The sequence below is a fragment of the Ornithodoros turicata genome, chromosome 7 (assembly GCF_037126465.1).
Source record: "Ornithodoros turicata isolate Travis chromosome 7, ASM3712646v1, whole genome shotgun sequence".
NCBI classification, from domain to species: Eukaryota; Metazoa; Arthropoda; class Arachnida; order Ixodida; family Argasidae; genus Ornithodoros; species Ornithodoros turicata.
In genome coordinates, this window is record NC_088207.1 from 43,872,732 (window position 1) to 43,894,074 (window position 21,343).

At 46.2% G+C, this 21,343-nt stretch overlaps 1 protein-coding gene across 7 annotated transcripts in view; it reads right to left on the reverse strand.

The window, feature by feature from the left end:
• Positions 1-13,866: 13,866 nt before the first annotated feature.
• The window catches only part of LOC135399924 (5-hydroxytryptamine receptor 1-like), a 299,523-nt gene continuing 292,046 nt past the window's right edge, over positions 13,867-21,343 (reverse strand). For all 7 annotated transcript variants that reach the window (XM_064631661.1, XM_064631658.1, XM_064631663.1 and 4 more), the window contains one exon: positions 13,867-15,993. In XM_064631661.1, the coding sequence (XP_064487731.1) occupies positions 14,836-15,978 (1,143 nt within the window). In that variant the 5' untranslated portion in view covers positions 15,979-15,993 and the 3' untranslated portion in view covers positions 13,867-14,835. The remainder of the gene's footprint in view (positions 15,994-21,343) is intronic.

Here is a 21,343-nt window from a genome sequence, read left to right on the forward strand (position 1 = left end):
ATTGCTGCTTTGTTATGCCCCATTTTCTTTCACTCACTCATCTCTTATCACTAGATGACTGTGATCTGAACATACGTGCTACGCGAGCGCAGCCCGCTCAACGAGCCGGAGGAACGTAAAGCGAGCTCCACTGCATTATGACTCCTCTAAAGGGAAAGCCTACTTTACGTTACTGATCAGTGTGTTAAAATCGATAAAACTCTGTGTCGGGAACAAAAAGAACGACGGTGCACATTAGACATGTAGTACCAACCAGCCACAGTTTCAAACCCTTCCAATCTGTGATTCAGTGTGTCTCGCTTTCAAACCGATTTGGTTCATCCCATTTCACTGGCACGTAATTTTGCATGTGAAACGTAGCGTGACAAAAATAATCAGTTTGATCTCCCTCTATTGAGAAAACTATGAGACGAGATACCAGTTAGTTTTATGTGACACGTAAAGCCCAATTAGAAAAGAGTATTAGCCTGCATTGCGATTTATAACACACGGTAAAGTGCAAGGATGACTGCTATGGAGAATTATGCCTGTTTCTCTGAGCCAGGTGGCGCGAGTGAGCAGCAACGTCAGCGGCCCCAAAATGTGCAACGCGCAGTTTAGCAGACGACGTGGAACTTTCAAATACATGGTCTCGAGTTGTTCGCACTTGGCAAATAGGCACCGCTTTTGCTGTGGACTGCCTACAGGTTTTGTAGCTTTCCTTGGCGCCACACCGTTTGAAACACCACGCAGAACCCGCTGATGAAACTCCCTACTGTTTGGATCCGTGGCCGCTTGGGCCCGAAATGGCGCTGTGCAAACTTTGCTGCAACAGCCTATTGTGCTCGGCATATTGTGTTGTTCGGCATAGGGGGCTGAACCCATTTTTATTGGAAGATTAGAGTGAACCCCTACACAACGCATTGTGGCTCGACGTTCGTAGACATTTAGGTTGTTTATCGGCCCCTCAAAATAAACGCTTCCATTGAATGGAATTGGAACAAAACCGGGGGGGGGGGGGGGGGGGGGCTGTACTCGATGGATACTTTGGGAACGAATACGATTAACAAAACTACCGAGAACAAGGTAAAAATGGGCAGTGAGTGAAATTACTGTCAGCGTGACTTCACATTGAATTTTTATTTTTATTTTCATCGCAGGTGGAGTTGCTGTCGCTGAAGTATGTTGCGCGCCAAACCTACCTTTCAATTCATGGCTTCATTTATTCCTCCACAGAGCTAGACACCGAATCTCCCAATAGTTTCCTGTACAAATATATTGCTGAGGAAGGAATAAAAGACCAAAGTACCGTTAACATCCCTAAGAAAATGGTGTCCAAGATGTTCCATGTGGTGCACTGCCGTCCTCGCGCAAAAGGATATTGAGATGTGCTGTCTGGTCGCCGTACAATCTCTCATAGGCGAGAGGCACGCAATAAACTGCACCTATTTGTCATCCAACGTGCTCTCCTGTGCACCTCGATGCTCATCGCAGTAGATGTGTACGCAGGTATACGGGTCGTACAAGAGACGTTCCCGACAGAGAAAGCTGGACAAGTGTGTGAGTATCGGGGATGTTAATCTATGTTCAACAGTTCGTGAAGGTCAGCAGAAGGGTGTTCATGTCAGAATTTGTCAATGTTTAAAAGTATCGCGATAATGTCTTCCCTCGCGAGGTAGCGCTGGGCGGCGCTGACTACATCGGGCTTTGTTTACTGTAGGTGGCGTGGCAGAGCGCAGTGAACTAAAGTCCAGTGACTTTACAGTGAGCTGCTATGACCTGTGTGTACTGCTTCTTCACATTGCTATAGTACGTAGAACAACAACAACAACAATCGATGGTGATGATGAGATGGGGGGGGGGGGGGTGTACGTAGAAAATGCGACTGTGCATAGTAGAAAATGTGAAAATGTGCTGTGGGCTGTGGTTGTGAAAAGAAAATAGGTCATCAAAAGAGAGGGTCGTGTTTCACTTCATTATTTCGTAATACTAATTACCGAGATGCATCAAATTCATTTGGCAACTTACTCATTGATGTCGATTATTACGAACTGGCTCTGAGCAACCTGTGTTATATAACACTTTCCGCCTGCATCCCACATTGCCACAATTGGAATGACAATGCATTTACCCTGTTCGACAACGAAGGAATGTCAAAAGTGGTGTCCAGATGAGCACAATCACTAATAATACGAAAAAGACTAAAGCTTCACTCGCTTTCTTCAGACACCTGACCTGACGAAGTGCAGTCCGCTACACGAAATCATGTACCCGAATAAACCAAGTGAAGCATAAGCGTTTTTTTTTTTGTTATTAGCGCTTGTCCGAAAACCCAATATAGGGTCCCACGCTATGTACTGAATACAATACTTAAAGGGCGTGGTTCAACATCACGCAAGAGGCCCACACAAAAGACTGATACGGTAACGGATAAAAAACACATACATAAAAAGAATGACGGCAAGCTAAATGCAAAAAATGAAAAAATAAAAATACTAATGACCTTCGTTGGCATGTCATCGACGAAGTCTTATATAGGGACAGGCATTAGTAGGGCTTTAGTAATACTACCTTTCTAGCACAATTTTGGCGGATCATAATGGCTGAATTGATCCACCCTCGAGTGGCCATGAAAATACCTTTCACTGCCCCCTATAGCTACGACCTCACCGATGAGCGGATTCTCTGAGGTTCTACCGTGTGAAGTTCTCGCAAGTATGATGTCTGCGTGTAACAGCACTGCTGGAAGATGCAGAATTACCCTCTGTGCAGGAAAGGATGAACGACGCACATTTTCCTCCTCCTCCTCCTCCTCCTCATCATCATCCGCGCATCTCTTCCTCTTTCACCACCCTTAATTTTCCCATGCCTAAGCCGCCAACTTGACTTGGAGCTGCCAGCTGATTTTTTACCGGGCATATTATACGTACACTGTAAATTTTCACATCAACATGCGCGTGGACGCTTAACCTTGTGCACGTGTACAGAAAAAAAAAAAAAGAAAGAAAGAAAAAAAGATAACATGGAAGAAAGGCGGAAAGGGTGTGCCGAAGCAAACGGGAGCTATAAGAATTCAGAGTGGCACTTGGTGACTTTTCTGGCCGTGCGCTCTAGGCAAAGTTCAGCTGCTGAATTCCTAACTAGTCCCTTTTGACGTGACTGCAAAGAGCCATTGAGAACAGATGTCGTGCTTACCCGTCGGGGTAGCTGCCCGTGATAAGTGCGCACGCATTGTTAATTAGGATTCAAAATAAATTACCATAATCCATAGCTGCAAAAGAACGTCTGTACGCGAAATGATCAGACCGTCGCGATTCCGAACACATAGAAGCATAGCATATCTTTATCCTCGCTTTCTTCTGCACGTCTCATCTCAGCTGGTGAAAATGCCTCGCAAACGAAGAAACATAAAAGAAAGGGGGGTTGCGTTTATTCTAAGAAGAAAGAAGAAAGGTCAGTCAAACTGCAGGTCAACTTACTACTCATAACATAAAAAAAAGAAGCAAAACAATGGGGGGGGGGGGTCTACAGAAAGAGAAAGAAGGGTTAAAGGCAGAGAACAACGGGTTTCTACCAGCGCACAAACCACTTAGATTTAGGCGCACATCTGCAGTGCATATAATGTTGCAAGTGAGGATGAAAGGTGGTGGTGGGGCAAGGGAACTGTGTGAAGATAAAAGGCGTTGCGACAACGTAACTGTCCTGACAAATCACATTGTGTCCACATTCGTATAGGTGCGCAGTCTGAACGCCTAGCTATGAAAATTTTTCCAAGTAATATCGGCTCGCATTCGGAGATTTTTTTTCTGTGGCAATTTTCTTAATAGGAGCACTCATTCGGACTCATATTGTCTACCCAAGTTGTGAGTTGCTATAATATAGCCTTATCGTGCGCAACATGTGTGTATTGTTATGAGCTGATTACTCATAGGGACTACATGACGAGATAGTGAAACGGAAATAATTTGTGCTCGAGATTACCACCGCGACGAGGATCACTGATTGCCTCTGTTCACGTCCCACAGGCAGCGATAAGGTAATGGAAAGTGCGCCGTGGAACAGTCGAAACGGACAGAAAAAGGGGTGTCCGTCAAAGTACATATGTGGAGCCCAAGAGAATATCGCTAAACTGGCGGCTCTCTACGAAGGACATTAGCACTCTCCCTCCTTTTTTCCCCTTCTTCTTCTTCTTCTCGCTCAATTGGAAGCCGATATCAGTCAGGATGGACGACGTGTATTTCGATCGTTCGCAACTGGAACGAAACGCACACAAAGTAGTAATAGTGTGAAGAATCGCTCAGACTCACAAGTGAGAACGCAAGTCGGGAATAAACGAATGCTGGCGTGTCTGAGCGAAGAGAAGCTAAGAAAGAAAGAAAGGACAAGAAAATAAAAGGAAAGAAACGGCGTGTATAACCTGTGTGCTCTTGTTTATTAATTGTATTAGTATGCACGCGCCCGTACACAACGCGTGAAACCAGCAACGTTCTCTACAGGGGCTAATCCATCCTCCGCCACTAGATCCGCCCCTGCATCCCTACACTGCATGTTAAAATAGACCTTCACCACATAGCACGCTCCTAGCCAACCACCATTTCGAATAATGTCATTGTGTGTCACGATTCGTTCAAAACAGGGGGAGGAGCCTATCTGGGACATGCATAATGTGTCCCACATAGGCGCATCCTCCCATTTTCGGCAAATAAGGACACAGAATGATGTCATTCGGAATGATGGTTGGCTAGGAGCGTGCTATGTGGTGAAGTTCTCTTTTAACTGTGCCGACATATGTCGCTTTCAGACATATGTCGGCACACTCCCCTTAGAAGTCGGCCCAGGACGCACATTCCCCCAGGGCGTCAGTCGTGACGTTGCCCACCCCTGTGAGGCCGACAACGGCGAGCCCTTTCACAACCACCAGCACCAGCTCTTTTAACAGTGTAGTGTCTACACTCTTAGAAATGAACTTCACCACATAGCACGCTCCTAGCCAACCATCATCCCGAATGACAACGTTCTCACCCCTGATTTGTTGAAAACGGGAGGAGGAGCCTCTTTTGTGCCATTATGCACGGCACAAAATAGGCTCCTCCTCCCGTTTTCAACAAATCTGGGGCGAGAACGTTGTCATTCGGGGCGATGGTTGGCTAGGAGAGTGCTATGTGGTGAAGTTCATTTTTAAGAGTGTACTTTAACGACGCTTCCTCAAAAGGTCACACGTTTTCTCGCAGCATTTACAAGTACCACGAAAACAGACAAGCCATACCGGCCAATTCGTTTAACATGAACTGAATGTAAGCGCAATTTGTTAGTTGCGGTGGTAAAGTGCTAACTCACCGGCGGCGGCGCTCATGCATAAAACTGAAAATGTAATGAATGATTGGTTCACGGCAATAAACCCAGGGCGACTACGATCGGCCACAAGAAGTTGAGCTCTAGCTAACTTCCCGTGGAACCGTTAGTAGAACACAAAAACGAGACTCTCGCGCCACATCGTATATACCGGTGCCCGGTGGTCCCAATACCGAGGGTATGCCACGAATGCGGAAAAAGACAGCTAGTACCTAACGTGCGATATCAGCTTCGGGCCAGAGAAGGAGGTTATTCGTCTGGAAAACAAGGGGGCAATGGCTACCCAGAAAGAAAAAAAAAAGAAGAAAAAAGGGACAAGGTATCGGCTGGTTGTGTTTCTTATTAGTCTCTGCAGCAGGGTGGCGAGCGTTGTATTAGCTTGTGGGCCATTTCTGTCGTGACCAAAACGTAATATGAGCTCAAGAATGGCCCAGGAGTATCTTGGTAGGGAGAGTCTCAAGGACGAGAGCCTCCGATATTTCTAACAGAGACTGTTCTTCCGGGTGCCGTCGTCATCATCGACACGGCGTTTAAAGGGTTGGGAATGACGCGTTAAACTAGGGTTCGTGGGTGTTACAGGTCAAGAGCATGCGTGGATGGGAAAAATCCAACGAGGCTTTTGCGACTGAAGTGAGAGAGTTTTGTGAGCGGTGACTGAGGTTTGTAAGGTTGCGTTTTCTTGAAGGAGTCTTCGAGAAGCTATTAAGGTATGACCGGGTAACTATGATAAGTGCTGGATAGATACGTATACTCTTAGAAATGAACTTCACCACATAGCACGCTCCTAGCCAACCATCATCCCGAATGACAACGTTCCCTCCCCTGATTTGTTGAAAACGGGAGGAGGAGCCTATTTTGTGACACTTATGCTGTTCCTAATTGTCACAAAAAAGGCGTACGCCCCCCGTTTTCAACGAATCAGGGCAGATAACGATATCATTCGAGATGATGGTTGGCTAGGAGCGTGCTATGCGGTGAAGTTCAGTTTTAAGAGTGTAGGGCGAGAACGTTGTCATTCGGTGTGATGGTTGGCTAAGAGCGTGCTATGTGGTGAAATTCATTTTTAAGAGTGTACATGAAGGTGTGATGAAAACAGTGTTGTGTATAGCGGCGCTCCTAGCAGCGCCACTACCGTATTCTCAACTTTTTTCAGTAGCGGAAGAAAAATGGAGATGTGAGCCCGTTCACTGCGGGACAAGCTACTCCAGGTCTAGTAAAGAAAAAAGAAAAAAAGAACGTCTAAAAAGACGAGAGCTCTGCTATGCTCGTAACGAAGGCGGGGGGTGGGGGGTGGAGGGGGGGGGGGGTTGCGGCGGACTCTTTCCCCGCTACCGCTACTTTTCAAAATACAGAACAGAGAGACAAAAAGCGAGATAACGGCGAATTAGAATTTTTTTCTCTTTATTCCTTTTAGATGCGCAGAGTGATGTGACGATCTTCCTCAGTTTCACTACCTCTCATAAGATAAGCGCAATCGAATATTTAGGAATATAGGTAATTTGTGTTATTCTATGCATTTCTTAACTCTGGTAGCTTACATTTGCGAAACATAAACACGTATGTATAGCATACTGCATTATTTGGGCTATGACGCTATAGTTTCCGTCTTACAAACAATGGCAAAACTAGTGTGATCGTGCTGATAGCGCATTTCAAATTGTGTTTTGCAATTTTATTTTCATCTCCAAGTGAGCCTGTGGTCAACCGAGACTTCTCACTGCCAGTGGAAGAACAACAACAGATAAATTGATGATGTTGAATGGAAGAGGAAGTTTTAGCCGCCCTCTCTGCAATGCAACGCGGAGCGTGTCCTGGCGCGGGTGGTCTTCCGGTCGAGTTTTACATGCGCTTCTTGAGGATTCTTGGGAGCTCGATGGCTAAGGTCATAAATTATTGCCTTTCCCGTGGAGCACTCCGCTGCGTAAGCATGACACGGACGCATATTGTCTCGTCATCTTGTTGCCATGTGACTACAAAGTCCTTGCTAGAACTCTTCTTTTGCAGGTAACCTCACCTCTTAGACAAGGTGTTGCACCCATCCCAGGCCTGCTCTGTTCCCAGCAGGTGAACCGACCTACACAGGTTGCTTTGCGTGACACGATTTATTGGGTCAAGGTATCCCCGCTGTCACATAGCGTCCTTCGACCAGTCGAAGGCCTTCGATCGTGTGCGCCACGGATATACCCGTTCGCGATGCTTTGGGCTTGTGTTGCTACCTGGAGGATGGGGCAAGTCGCAATGCTTGGCCAATATGCTTAGGGCTTTTATGTTGCCGAATGTAAGACGGAACAAGCGCGATGCTTGCCCACATGCACGTCTTACGTCTCATGCAGGTCCACATGCCCACGTCTTATGCAGGGCTTAAGGTTTTCGCTTATGCTTGTGTGCGCAGCATCCAGCTCTTGCATTGACGTGCAAGCGGCCTTGTTTCCGTCGCTGGCGTCTTATGACATCTCGTGTGGTGTTAGACAGGGGTATCCTCTCTCCTCCGCGCTATACGCAATTGCGATTAACCCTCTTCTTGTGTCTTTATCCGCCGCTTTCTGTTTCTCTTAGGTTACCGGACACGTGTCCCTCACTTGTCTTCAGCTATGCTAACGACATTTCAGTAGTTATGCGGCGGGAGAGCTGCTTACAGGCTGTTTTGAAATCTTCGAAGAAAACGGTAAAGTGCCCGGGGCCAAACTAGACAGAACAAAAAGTGCTGCACTTTATCTGAACACCCAACCCCCTGGCGCAAGTTCGTAGAGCAACGAAACTTCGAGCACTGCGGTGTCGGGAAACTTACTGTTCCCGTATGCTATTGCAGCGCCACGTGGCGGGAAATTCGGGCTCGAGTACATAGCCCAGCTCCGGACACCTGACGGCTCACTTCTAACCGAACCTAATGGTATTCAAGTAGCAATGCGTGAGCATTGCCCGCCCCTTCACGAAGGGTCATTACCTGACGAGCCCGTTATCAGCTGAGAGTCCCCACTGCCAAAGCAAAAAAAAAAAAAAAGAGCATGTAGGTCGGAGGCCCCTTATGCATCAAGAGAATTTAGACGCCGTCGCACCGCTATGGCTACCCAGTTCTGTCCAAAGTATGCAATGGCGTGCTGTCTGATAGGCACTTCCAAGTCCCAACCGGTGACCGCCTCAGCAATTAGAGAGTTTCTCGCATACCATCTGCGGATGCAGAAAAGAAACAGCCGTACATACTTTCCCTGAATGTTCTGTGGTATGGCCAATACTAACTCGGAAAAACTGCTTGCTAGCTTCCCGCTGTGTTTCAAACAAGATCATACTATGCAGCTGAAGACAAGCTTCGTGTTCTTTTTTCTTTTCACGTGAAGCAATATCTCGAGAGACCAGTTGCTCACGACAGGCGAAACAACATTTCCTTCTGCATGGACCTGTGCCAACATGTCTACTCCAGATTATATTCACAAAGTAAAAAAGCCGTTTCTGTAGTCGAGACATGCCATCCTCGTGTAGATAGGCGATTGTTTTTCATCTGTGGCACTTCGGTAGACGTTGTGAATAAAACGTCGCCACACACACGCGCGCACACAAGAAGACAAGTGTAATGAGACGAAAGGTGAGGTGAGGATAGCTAAAAGCTAGGGAAAGTTTCTGCCAAACCGAACCGTAGGGGCCTTCTTCTGCGGGAGACCTCATATCGGTTTAGGCATGTGCTCCTGGAGAGGAGCAAACGCAATCCGCGTGTCCCAAAGCATATCTCGCATCAGCGAAATTTAGCATATCGATCTGTTTTCCAAAACGGGATATAAAAAATGAATTTTGAACGCAGCAATGTTATTAACTCCCGCAAGGATTTTACCCGTAATATCGATTTCAAGGGCGCTAAAAGTTTTGCCTGAAGTAACATAAGTGCATAAAAAGTGCAAAACCAGACTATGCCTTTTCTTTTTGTCACGTTTAAGGCGAGCGTATTTCCTTCGAAGTTAGGGCATCCTTTTCTTTTTTGCCCTCGGGATCAGTAATGTAGAATACGAGCTGGCTCGTTCAGCGGCACATTTAACGGCTTTATCATGCAAATTTTCGCTTCATAACTCTACGCTAAATTTAAAATCCCTTCGACACATATCGCACGTTGCTGTGTCTGAAGGAACTCTTGCGTGGACTCGTCAGGGCTTTGAGACCTCTTGGGATGCATGAAAGTGATTTTTCTCAATTTCCACGATGAAATAAGGGAAACGAAAGCTGGATGCGTATTATCTAAACGAATATCCATAAGAATTCGTGGCTGACACTAAGATTTTTTTTTCTTCAAAAATTTCATGTAACGTTATGGGGATACGGAGTGTTACTAATTTTTTCAATTAATTAATGAAGTTAACTAAGTACTAAATCAAGTGTCACCAAAGTAAATTCCACGCACAGAATCTCCTAAACGTTTTTGCAACACGCAAACTCAAACCTTTAAGGGTGTAAAGTGTGTACCTATACAATAGTGCGCCACATGAACACATTCACCACCCAAGTTGTTATCCAAGTCACGTGCAAGAGCTATTTGTAGTATGGCAGACGCGGACAGATGGAGAGAGGACAGCAGGAAGGAGACTGGGGGGAGGGGGTTTAGCATGCGTCCTGGGCCGACTTCAGGAGGAACTGTGCCGACACCCGTCTGAAAAGTCTGCCAGGAGACGGAGGGAAAACCTCATCTGGTGGTAGGATCCGATCCCACTACTTCAAGGCTGACTTCCATGAGCTTGGATTCAAAAGCAGCATCGTTGCGTTTCGTCATTCACACGCGCATGAAAATGCACCTTGACGAAAGCTCGCGGATGTGGATTCGAGTTTAACTTCAGTACATGCTCTGAAAACAAGAAAAAAAAAAACAAGAAAAAAAAAACAACTACTACACAGCAATACACTATTAGTCATCATATCACTGAATTACGTCACCTATGGACAGTCGCCAAACAGGGTGTGAGCACAAAACAAGAACAGTAGTCTTTTTTGACAAAATTCTTTCTCCCGAAAAATGCCTACATATTAAATGAATGAGTTTTATAAATTAGCATTGCTTCTGCAGCTGAGGAAGCCCCAGCGGCATAAACATCACCGTTTTAGGATGAATCAGGGGGCATCGCGCAGAGTTCAACTGCTTCACTTACCAGACGCCTTGTAGACATTGAAGACGCCCAACGTTGAAACAGCTCAGGGCAGCACCTCCTAGAAACAAAGCTTGATCGCTTAAACACATTAAGAGTCCAACAATCACGACCATGTTTCAGCAGCCGTAGCTATGGAGACGAGCCGCCATCAGCCGCATGGGCAGCCACTGGAAGCCTGTGTTTGAGGTCGTCTACAGCGATCGGCTGACAGGTCCACTTTATATGTCCACGTGAGAAGGAGTAAGCGTACATATGTTGTGGCAAGAGGAAGCATTAATGATGATGTTGATGGTGATTGGAGTTTTCCTGGCGCGCAGGCAACTAGTGCCACAGTGCGCGAGAACAGTGGTTGAACGTGTGACGAGCTAAAGGTATAACCGTTAAGTTATTACTATTAACTACTAAGTTATTACTCGAGCGGGACAGGAAATGCGGGGCGACATACTGAAATAATCTTGTATAAAATCACAAAACAAAAAGCCGATCTCACTAAAAAAGTTTAAAACACGAATGAAAGGTAAAAGGAGTTCATCCCCCAGCAAAAGGCCTGAGTGGATTGGTAAGCGATGTCGATAAAACTCGTTTAAATAACGACGGCGGTGAACTTCATACGATGGCCTCGCAATCAGAATGTGCAACAAAGAGAGTCTCCCCCCGCAGCGTGTGCGTTGGGATGGCTCCTCTCTGCGCAGTGGAAACTCGTGTGTCAGATGAGTATCGCCCAGGTCTTAGCCGAGCTAAAATAACTTCATGTTGGCGATTTTGTAGGTTGCATGTCGAATGCCCTATGGTATTTTTAATTAGACCTAGTTTTAGAGGAGGCGTTAAGCGTGTCTTCTCTATCTAGGTGGCGTTTCCCAGGGCCGTCAAGGACGTTCACTTATTGGTCGGTTTAATTCTGTCGTTCTCGAGAGAGGGACTTCCGCCATACTTTCAACTCTTGCGGTGTACACTCTTAAAAATGACCTTCACCGCATAGCACGCTCCTAGCCGACCATCATCTCGAATGATATCGTTATCTGCCCTGATTTGTTGAAAACAGGAGGCGTACGCCTTTTTTGTCACACCTATGCTGTTCATATACACTCTTAAAAATGAACTTCGCAGCATAGCACGCTCCTAGCCAACCGTCATATTTAATGGTATCGCTATCTACCCTGATTGGTTAAAAACGGGAGGCGTACGCCTTTTCTGTGACAATTATGAACAGCATAAGTGTCACAAAAAAGGCGTACACCCACCGTTTTCAACAAATCAGGGCAGGTAGCGACATCATTAAAGGTTGTGGTTGGCTAGGAGCATGCTATGCGGTGAAGTTCATTTTTAAGAGTGTAGTTGTCACAAAAAAGACGTACGCCTCCAGTTTTCAACAAATCATGGCAGATATCTTTCGAGATGATAGTTGGCTATAGGAGCGTGCTATGCGGAGAAGTTCATTTTTAAGAGTGTACTCCTCGACTTACTCCTCTTTTCTAAGTGTGTATTCACGGCACAAACTCAGTTGTCGCGAGCTTGTGGACGTAACACATTGAATGAACACACAGCCCTGCGGATGTCAGTGAGGCCAAATTCACAGTCTTACGCAATCTTCTTCCTTAATACTCCTGCTTGAACTCCTCTGACCTCAGAGCTTTTGCCATGAATGCGAAGATGCGATCTTCGCAGCAGTGTACATCTCCGGTGACCGACCGCATGGACTCCTATCCCCATCATTTACGACGCACCCGCGTGTGCGATATCTCATTTGCGTGTGTCATGTGTGTGTGCGAATGTGTGTATGTCTCATCTTTTTCATCGTCATCCCACTCTTATATTAACCCACATGCACTGAAGTATGGTACCGCAATTGTTGCGGTGAATCACCTCATCCCATCGTCATTCATGTAGTATAGTAGTTGTTCGTCCTTAATACTCGTCCTCGTCCATTCCAGATTTGACTCTGGTGGGCAGTACTATAGCAACAACTGTATTAAATCATCATGAGTGGTGTCCTACGTACTACTAAGTACTTTATTGGTGTCCTTAAATTTTTCACTCCATATCTGGCCAACACGCACGCAACTGAAGCTGTGACCGTTTTGTGCACATCTGACAAGCGCTTGCAGACTTGGCTCAAATAACGTTACTGAACGTTTCTCTGCTTTTCTATGCGCTGCATAACTCGAGTTACTTGCAACGAAGTAACACCAAAAAGGCATTACGAGGAATGCGAGACTTTAAGAACAGAAAGCTGCAAAGAATCCGTAAAAGCTGTAGCAAGTCTCTCACGTCTTAAAGTTCCTGCTTCGGTCGAACAGATCGAACTCGCATCACAATCTTGTTTTCTCTGTTTTTTCTGCCGCAGGTATCAAGTGGAGGAAGCTATTGATGGGCTGCGAACGTACGTGCTTGCAAGGAGCGTTTCATAAGCTTCTATTGTTATATACGTAATACGGGGTAACACGAGAAAAAGAACCGGCACAAATAAATGCGTTTGAAGCAAATGTAAGGAGTTGGGAAATGAAAAATAAAGAAAAAGAGGGGGATGCAGTGAAGCAAGGGGGTCACGCTTTTCGTTAATAATAAAAAAAAAATTGCAATCTTTATAGAGCTTTGAAAAAAGCAGCTTTACGTGGGTAAGGCGTTTATTACCTGACGGCTTTATTGAAGTTGCCCGGTCATGTTCTTTGCCGGATACTTGGGGTATTGCGACAGTGGGTTTGAAGTCTATTGGTGGGCAGTGAGGGGCGTTATCTGCAGCGTAAAATGCGTAGAACGATGTGAGAATTATTTCTAGCCGGTTTCGGGGAGTCTGATTCACATACATCCGGCGGTGGTGTAAGGATGTGAGTGCAGTCATTGTAAAGCATTGTGCCTTGGAGACATGACAAGTCAAATGGTGGCGTGCCTGGCGCGCAATTCCTGAATGGATCAGAGACTGCAACATGTCATGTGCGTGCTTTGCTGTAGTTATCATCTGATATACATTTCATCACTTCGCATATATTATTGTCCCATATCGGAGGTGTAAATTCCTGGCAGTCCGCTTGAGGGCGATAAAAAAAAAAAAAACAGACGATAATGGGAAGGGTTGAATGGAAATAATAAAAACTATGGAGATGCTTCATTTTTGAAGACTTTCATTAACCGGGGTTTTGAAGTAGACACTTTACATATCGCCGAGTTGTTCCAATGACCTTTTGTCACTGGGTTCTCCGTCTTATACGTACCTGGTGGCATTTACGTTCTTCTGAAAATAAAAATTCAATTCAATTCAAGCCGAGTAACTTCTTCATTTCATTGGACCTGCGCGCTCTTCAACCGCGACGATTATAGAAACTTCACAAATTTAGATAACTTTCCTATGCAATCACTTGCCAACACGAAAGAATGCATCTCACCCTCAAGTCACGGGCCTTAATTGTCACAAGGATGGGCAGGTACTAAGTACTTTATTGGTGTCTTTAAATTTTCTCTCCATATCTGGCCAACAAAGCACGCAACTGAAGTTTGTGACCGTTTTGTGCACATATCTGATTATCATTGCCATGTAGAAATAAATACGAAAGACACAGTCATCAACACTCTGGTAGGTAAGTATGGCGTGCATCGCTATAGTCATGGGGACCACTAGAGAATTATCTGTACAAGCAAGAGGGGATATTCTAAGTTAGAACTGTTCATGTGAGTTACATACTAAATCACTTACCCCACACAGCGTTACGTATTTCGGTCGCAGTCTGGCGCAGAACCCAATTTTTGCGTAAAACCTTTGTTAAGGCTCCGCACACATCAATCAATTGAACAACGGAAAAGTAAACCTCAGTGGGGGTTATCAGGCCGGTGACACCGCCGGCTGAAAACAGATCAATAACCAAAAGGGCTTTCTCAAAGAGGACAAGCGCGAAGGCCCTCTTCCTGGAGTATATTGAGTTCAAGGCCAAGATACCCTTTTGTAGTGGAAGGGCCAAGCATTGGCAGCTCTAAACAGCTCTCCCTACAGAAGAATCCAGACGTATGAAGCATTAGAAGACGATTAACACGACACAATATCAAAAATCGTCCGGATCAGATAACTATAACTTCGTCTCACTTTAGAAACTTCGGTACATCTGGTAGGATTACGGCGAGTAACCGCCTGTATATATCTAACAATCGTAATTACAATCGCAGGGAAAGAACGCACAGCGGTTCTTGATGCCCCCGTTGGATCTTTGTACCATGGTACCCCTTTTTTGTTTTCAGGAAGCAAGACTCACACACAACAGTAAAACAGCAGATATGAGGTTGGTGATTGGTTGGAGTTCTCCACGCGCTTCGTATATAGGAACTGTGTCAGTCTGAAGGCATGCACTCAAAGAAGCAGAACACAGGTGCGTCACGGATAGGAGGTCTGTATGCGTCATACAAACAGCTCACTGCGATTGGCGTTCTTCGTAGTCCGTATCCTACCTACAAAGCAGTCCTTGCATGATCCGTCCCAACCATGATGATTCGTTAGGGCGATAGATGTGTCCGAAAGGCGAATGGGTGGACCGCCCTTCATAGAAAACGAGTCGGAACGCATCCGCGAATTGATTGACGAACAGCGAAAGCAAAGGAGCTCGCGGAACGCACGGCGGAAATCATGATGAAAGGTGACGTAGATGACTGGATTCAACATGGAGTTGGCATAGCCTAACCACAGGGTGAAGCTATGGACTGCTGGCGGAACATTCGTTCCAGCCAAGGGTCGCAGAACTGCTACCACGAAGAAGGGCAACCAGCAGGCTGTGAACGCAGTCATAATAATACCGAGCGTGATGGATGCTTTGCGTTCGCGAAGCACCGACGACTTGCGTATAAGTTGGCGCTTAGCTGACTTGCCACCATCTTTGTTCGCTGCAAAGAAGGAACTGCCTTCGTTTTCCGTGAAGACGCGATGGGCAACCTGAGCTTGACGTTCAGCGTCCACCACTCTCTTGGCGGCCACGTAGATCTTGTAGTACAACGCGATCATTACTATTAAAGGTATGTAGAACGCTCCGAGCGTTGCGTACAGCTGGTACCCAACGCTCTGGCAGACTAAACATGTTGGTGCATGGGCTGTACCATGCTCGTTACCTAGCACAAGTAACGGAGGAACACTGATGAGGCAGGACAGTAGCCAGACTGCGCCGATGCAACTCCAGATGCGACGCGCCGTGCGGCGGACACCGTACGTGAGAGGGCGTGTGATGGCTAGGTATCGGTCCACAGAGATCATGCACAGGTTGAGGATGGACGCTGTACAGCTAGTGACGTCGAAGGACACCCACATATCGCATACAGTAGGCCCCAGGTCCCACCGTCCTGCCACTTCGAAGTGGAGGGCCAGAGGCATCACTAGGAGTGCGACACACAGGTCTGAGACAGCCAAGGATACAAGAAGGTGGTTGGAAGGATGTCGTAGGCGGCGCACCACGAAGACTGAGATGCAGACGAGCGCGTTGCCGATGACCGTCAGTGTGATCATGCAGCCCAGCCCGGCTGCCAGAAACAGGGAACTGCAGTCGGTACACGGCATCCGCTGCCGCTTGCCCTGCACACACAGAAAAGGCAGGAATATGTTGTAGACAACAACAACAACATCAACAACAACTACAGATACATGATGATAATGACACGGGGTGTTTCACAGCTGAGGTTTCGGTACACTACCTTATACCCTACTCTACCCAATGGTACGCTCTTCGGACACAACTACGCCACATAACACGCTGAAGGCAGACCACTGCACAGCATGCTGCCGTTAGCTGTCCTGAGTAGTGGAAAGTGAGCGCCGTACACCTTTTAGTGGCATTTAAGCACAACCGCACTCAGTGTCACGCAAATGAGAACACGTCCCGTTTTCGACAGACCATGGGAGAGAACGATACACATTCGGGATAGTGGTTGGCTAGGAACGTGTTATGTGGTGAAGTTTTGGTTGTACGCTTGCAGGTAAGTGAATATTAGTACATGAACTATACAGGGTGTTCAAAATTAAGCTTTCACGAGCGCTACGCAAACACAGCGATGACAGGAAACCGGATGATAACTTTACGCTACTTGTGTAAGAAAACAGGTGCTGCAATTATGTAGCACCTGTTTCTTACTCAAGGAACAGAAAAATAGCACCAGTGTTTCTTTTGTTCGCCTATTCATAAAGTGCTAGTGAAAGCTTAATTCTGAACACCCTGTATTACGAACAGAGCACTGAATGATTTCATCTGTAGAAAGACATATACAACGCCAAATAAATAAATAAATAAGGGCATTGAAGGAAATACGAGGTACAGCGAAGAAAGAGAGGTACATTGATCTGCTGACAGCACGATAATTTTGTAGGTAGGACATATTTTCAGCATTCTTCTTCGTGTCCACCAGATAGGACAACATATCGTACAAACAACATGCAGAACAGTCGGCCACCGTGGAACTATCACAACGCTTGCAAACGTTCACACGTATTGCATGAGAAGACCTTCAAGCAGCACACAAACATCCATATTACTTCTATAACAGTTTTACGTAAAAAACGATCATAAAGTACGCGACGCAGTATACAATGTTCTCCTTATCGGATGGCCCATACTTTTGCGGAACGTGCCTTCCGGCATTACGGGGAAGAACAACGAACAACTCTGGACGAGATTCATTAAGGAATTTTCGGAACATTCCGGGATGCTCCCGGGGTTTTAACATGAGCTTTAGACAAGGCAAATATTGTAAAATGCGAAGTGCATGATAAGGCGTGGTGGGAAAAGACGGGATGTTTCATAAACGAAGGCTCTGCGTAAGAGGCGATGAATTTTTCAGCTGATGCAGTTTGCTTATGAAGTGATGAAGACAGCACTGATTATTCCTTATGAAGTTTGGCAAGTAAAGAAGCGTCTAGAAATGAATGTATGGCGCTGATTTACGGCACGTGGCATTTTAAAGTTTTCTCTTCCATCTAATCTAATGCAATCCCATCTACGCGCCGTATGTCATGACACCCGGCGCATGTCATGGCACTGCGTATCCCGTGCGCCAGATAAGATTACTTGGAAGGCAGTTTCTGTTTTATATTCTTCTTCCATCGAGCGACCGGTCGATCCCACAAAACACCATTATCTATTAAGGGGATCTTACGCGGCACAACATTTAGCGTGTAACAAACTATTTCGCTTCACTCAAACGCCGAGGAAGTTTTCGATTGCTTGGGTGTCTCCCGGGGACTTCGCATTTAAGAAACTGCGGTGTGGTGAAACGTGGAAGGAATTGCGAGTGGTGCGACAACACTGTCTGCAAATTCTCTTAATATCAGGATAACTAATTGAAGAAGTTACTAATTCGCACGACGGGGCATTTTAAAAGAAGTCTGATGAACGTATCGGGAACTGTCAAGGGAGATACATATACTCCTATCCGTCTCGGGAAGGAAGAATGGTAGTGTATGCACAATGTGGGTTTTCGATTGTTTGGGTGTTTCCCGGGGATTTCGCGTTTAAGAGACTGCGGTGTGGTGAAACATGGAAGGAATTGCGAGTGGTGTGACAACATTGTCTGCAAATTCTCTCAATATCAGGATAAACTCATTGAAGAAGTTACTAATTCGCACGACTAGACATTTTAAAAGAAGTCTAATGAACGTATCGGGAAGTCAAGGGAGATATACGGCTACTCGTCTCGGGAAGGAAGAATGCATTATTGAGGTACTGTACGCAAAATGTGGAGCACTGTTTAGGCCATCAGCATGATGGTTTCATTCTCCGTGTTCACGCTTATTTTTTGTGCACGAAGAACTCGTTTATAACACCGAGACAGAGCAAAATGTATATGTGCACTGAAATATGTACAGACTTGTAGGGAAACTGAGATTACAACATGGTTATAAAAGGAACCGGTATAGGTGGTAGCTAAAGTATGCATAACGCCGTATATGATTTGGCGTCATTCTTCATGTCGGAGAGACGCGTCTCCACTCTAGTGATGCAGGTGGCGAACCTTGGTCGGTGAATTCATTCATGATGTTCTTTATGGACATCATTCACGGATAATGATGTGTGATGTTGAGTGATGGCCTATGATGTGATGTCGAAGTTCATGTTGATCGACCCTAAAGTCGAAGGATGGGGTTTTAAGTTGATGTCCAACGAGTAGAAGACGACACAATGAGCATATTAACCGCTCGTTATCGCGATGTATAGAGCTAAAAAATGAAACAAAATTGAATTCGGGTACATTTTGAACACACTGACATCCTGCTGTTTCCTTTCTTGGCATTCTACTGCTCTCACTCCGCTGGAATGCAAGCGGTGTTACAACTAGAAAACTGTCCGCACACGTCAAGCTTATCATTCACCAGGATCCGTTAATTAGCGGCAGACTGTAACTGTTACGCTGCCGAAGTAAGTCATACACCACTCTATTTCCTGAACCCGCAGGCACGAGCGCGCGCACACCACCAAATTCATGAACAAACAAGGAATACTACCGATAAAAGTAAGGGACTAATAGAGCTACAATTTCGCCAGCTGTGACACGCCTTCTCACATCCTTCCTCCGGCGATGCCCATGCTCCCCGCAGGGCGCCGAATAAGGCTCGATAAAGTGGTCATTAGCATGGAGATTAATCTGACACGCAAATCAGTTTTTCATGTAACCGTCGCAATCAGTGGACGGTAAAAGGAAACCCCATTCCAGGAACCACGGTACATTCGTATCTATACCGTGGAAAACCGAACGTGAAAAAGGCAGCTACGGCCACATTGATGAGCACGTCGGCGCGAGGCGGAATGGAATGTTGTGCATGGGATAAGGCTTTGGAGCGTCTTGGAAGCCCATTGAGACACAAGCGGGGAATATTACTGCCTCGACGATGTCAAAGAAGCCATGTCAATGAAGTCACGCAGGGCCTGCTCCCGTGGGCTTTTAACGTTTCGAAAGAAGATGGACCTACAGGACCACAGTGTCCGTAGCAAAGCGTTAAACTTCCTGGTGGTCGTGATAAATCGGCGACTCTATAGTAGTATGACCGGCAGAGTGACCATGACCATCGCGCATGACGCTTGTGACAAGACGGTCATCCTGGCTCTCTGCAGTCGCCAGCGCGTGTCGGGAACTTACTTGTCATAGAGCTGAGCGCGGATAAGGTTGATGGCATCCGCCACCGCACGGTATCTACACATGTAGGGCATCCGCAACTGCATTTGTTGAAGCAGGTGTATCCGCATCCGCGAGGATATTGAGTATATCCGCTCATCCGCTGACATTCTATTCGTAGGAAAAAAAATCAACATGGTGAAAATGTTACGTTAAAAAAGTTTTTACTTTTTAGTATAGAATCTTTCTCAGGCGCATTATTGTCTTCTACATAATGCAAGAGATGACTTCGACATCAGTTTGTTGACACTGCGTGCTCTCAGTTACGGCTTCACCTGGGGGACATCGGCATTGACACTATTTGCGGATAAAATGCGGATATCAGCGCGCACCGCAGAGTCGCGTGGATAGCCGCACGGATCCACCGGATAAAACCGCACCCGCACGCACCTCCACTTGTCACATCGCACAGCTGCCTTCCAATCGTCGAACGTCCACATCTATAACACCACTTAGCCGAGATGCTTTCTTTTTCGAATCCTCTGCCGTCGCCTACGAAGAAGAAAACGCGACTCCTCCATAAGCGTGAAACCTGCGAAGCCCCCTCCGCTCTGTGACCGCGGCTAGACAATCCCATCAGCTATAAGCTACATACAGTCTAGAAGACATTGCTCGTCCGCTCCATCACTCGTAGTGACATTCCGTCTTTGCTGATGGCACTGGATGGCCGTCCATTTAATAACAGCGAGCTTTAGTAGATCGCAAACGATATGATAAAAGGACGCTGATGAATCGCAACGTCAGTCACTCGAGAGGAATGACGCGATTGGGTTATCGAGCTTTCGGAACCACTATCGTGAATACCACTCCGTTGTGATGTGATGTGAATTCATAGCTCGGCGTTTCGGGACTTCGAAAGTCACGATCACAATCATCTGATAAGGCGTGAGTTCGGGTCCTGCTACGCACTCACGTGAAGGTCGACGTGGCGTATCGGTGAGCTCGATCATGCCGCATATTAGTGCACTCACCGGGTAACATCACACTTGTAAACAGTGCAGGTGTGACGTTATCTGGTGAGTGCACTAATATGCGGCATGATCGAGCTCACCGATACGCCACGTCGACCTTCACGCGAGTGCGTAGCAGGGCCCGAACTTACGCCTTATCAGATGATTGTGATCGTGACTTTCGAAGCCCCGAAACGCCGAGCTATGGATGTGATAGAAGTAGAAAAAATGGGGATTTAAGTCGGCGACAAAGTCGTGGTCTTCTCAAACGAATTGTCCAATCATCGTGGGTGATCGTTCGAGGAGACCAATCCAAGGCCTCTCCGCATTGGCGCACTTCTTGAGAAGAAGAGGGAGAGGGAAAGCATAAATTGTGATTTCCTTCCCTGATGAGTGACGAACGAAGTCACCCGTTCCCTTTGTGTTGATATCAAGGTTGGGGGTCGAGTACACTTTAGTTAGCGGCTCCTTTAAAACTATCAAGGAGGAAAATGTAATTTGGCTGTCAAGCCAAATATTGGCTGACCTCTCTCAACACTTAAAAAGAAGAAGAAGACAGTCTACGTTTGGGCTCTTTTTCCTCAAGTACTTTGACTTTTTATTTTAAGTACCCGCAGAGTGATTAAAGTCCCTGTCACATATGGCAGTCAATCTTAGATTTATGAACGGTTACCGTTTCTCGAAAGATCGCTCATAAACCGATATTTGGAAAGACTGAAAACGCTAGAACGATAGGAAATGCATTGCGACGTGGATGTACGTTTGTTTTTGTGAACATAGTTCCTAACCAGTGCTCTGCACCATCGTTTCTCC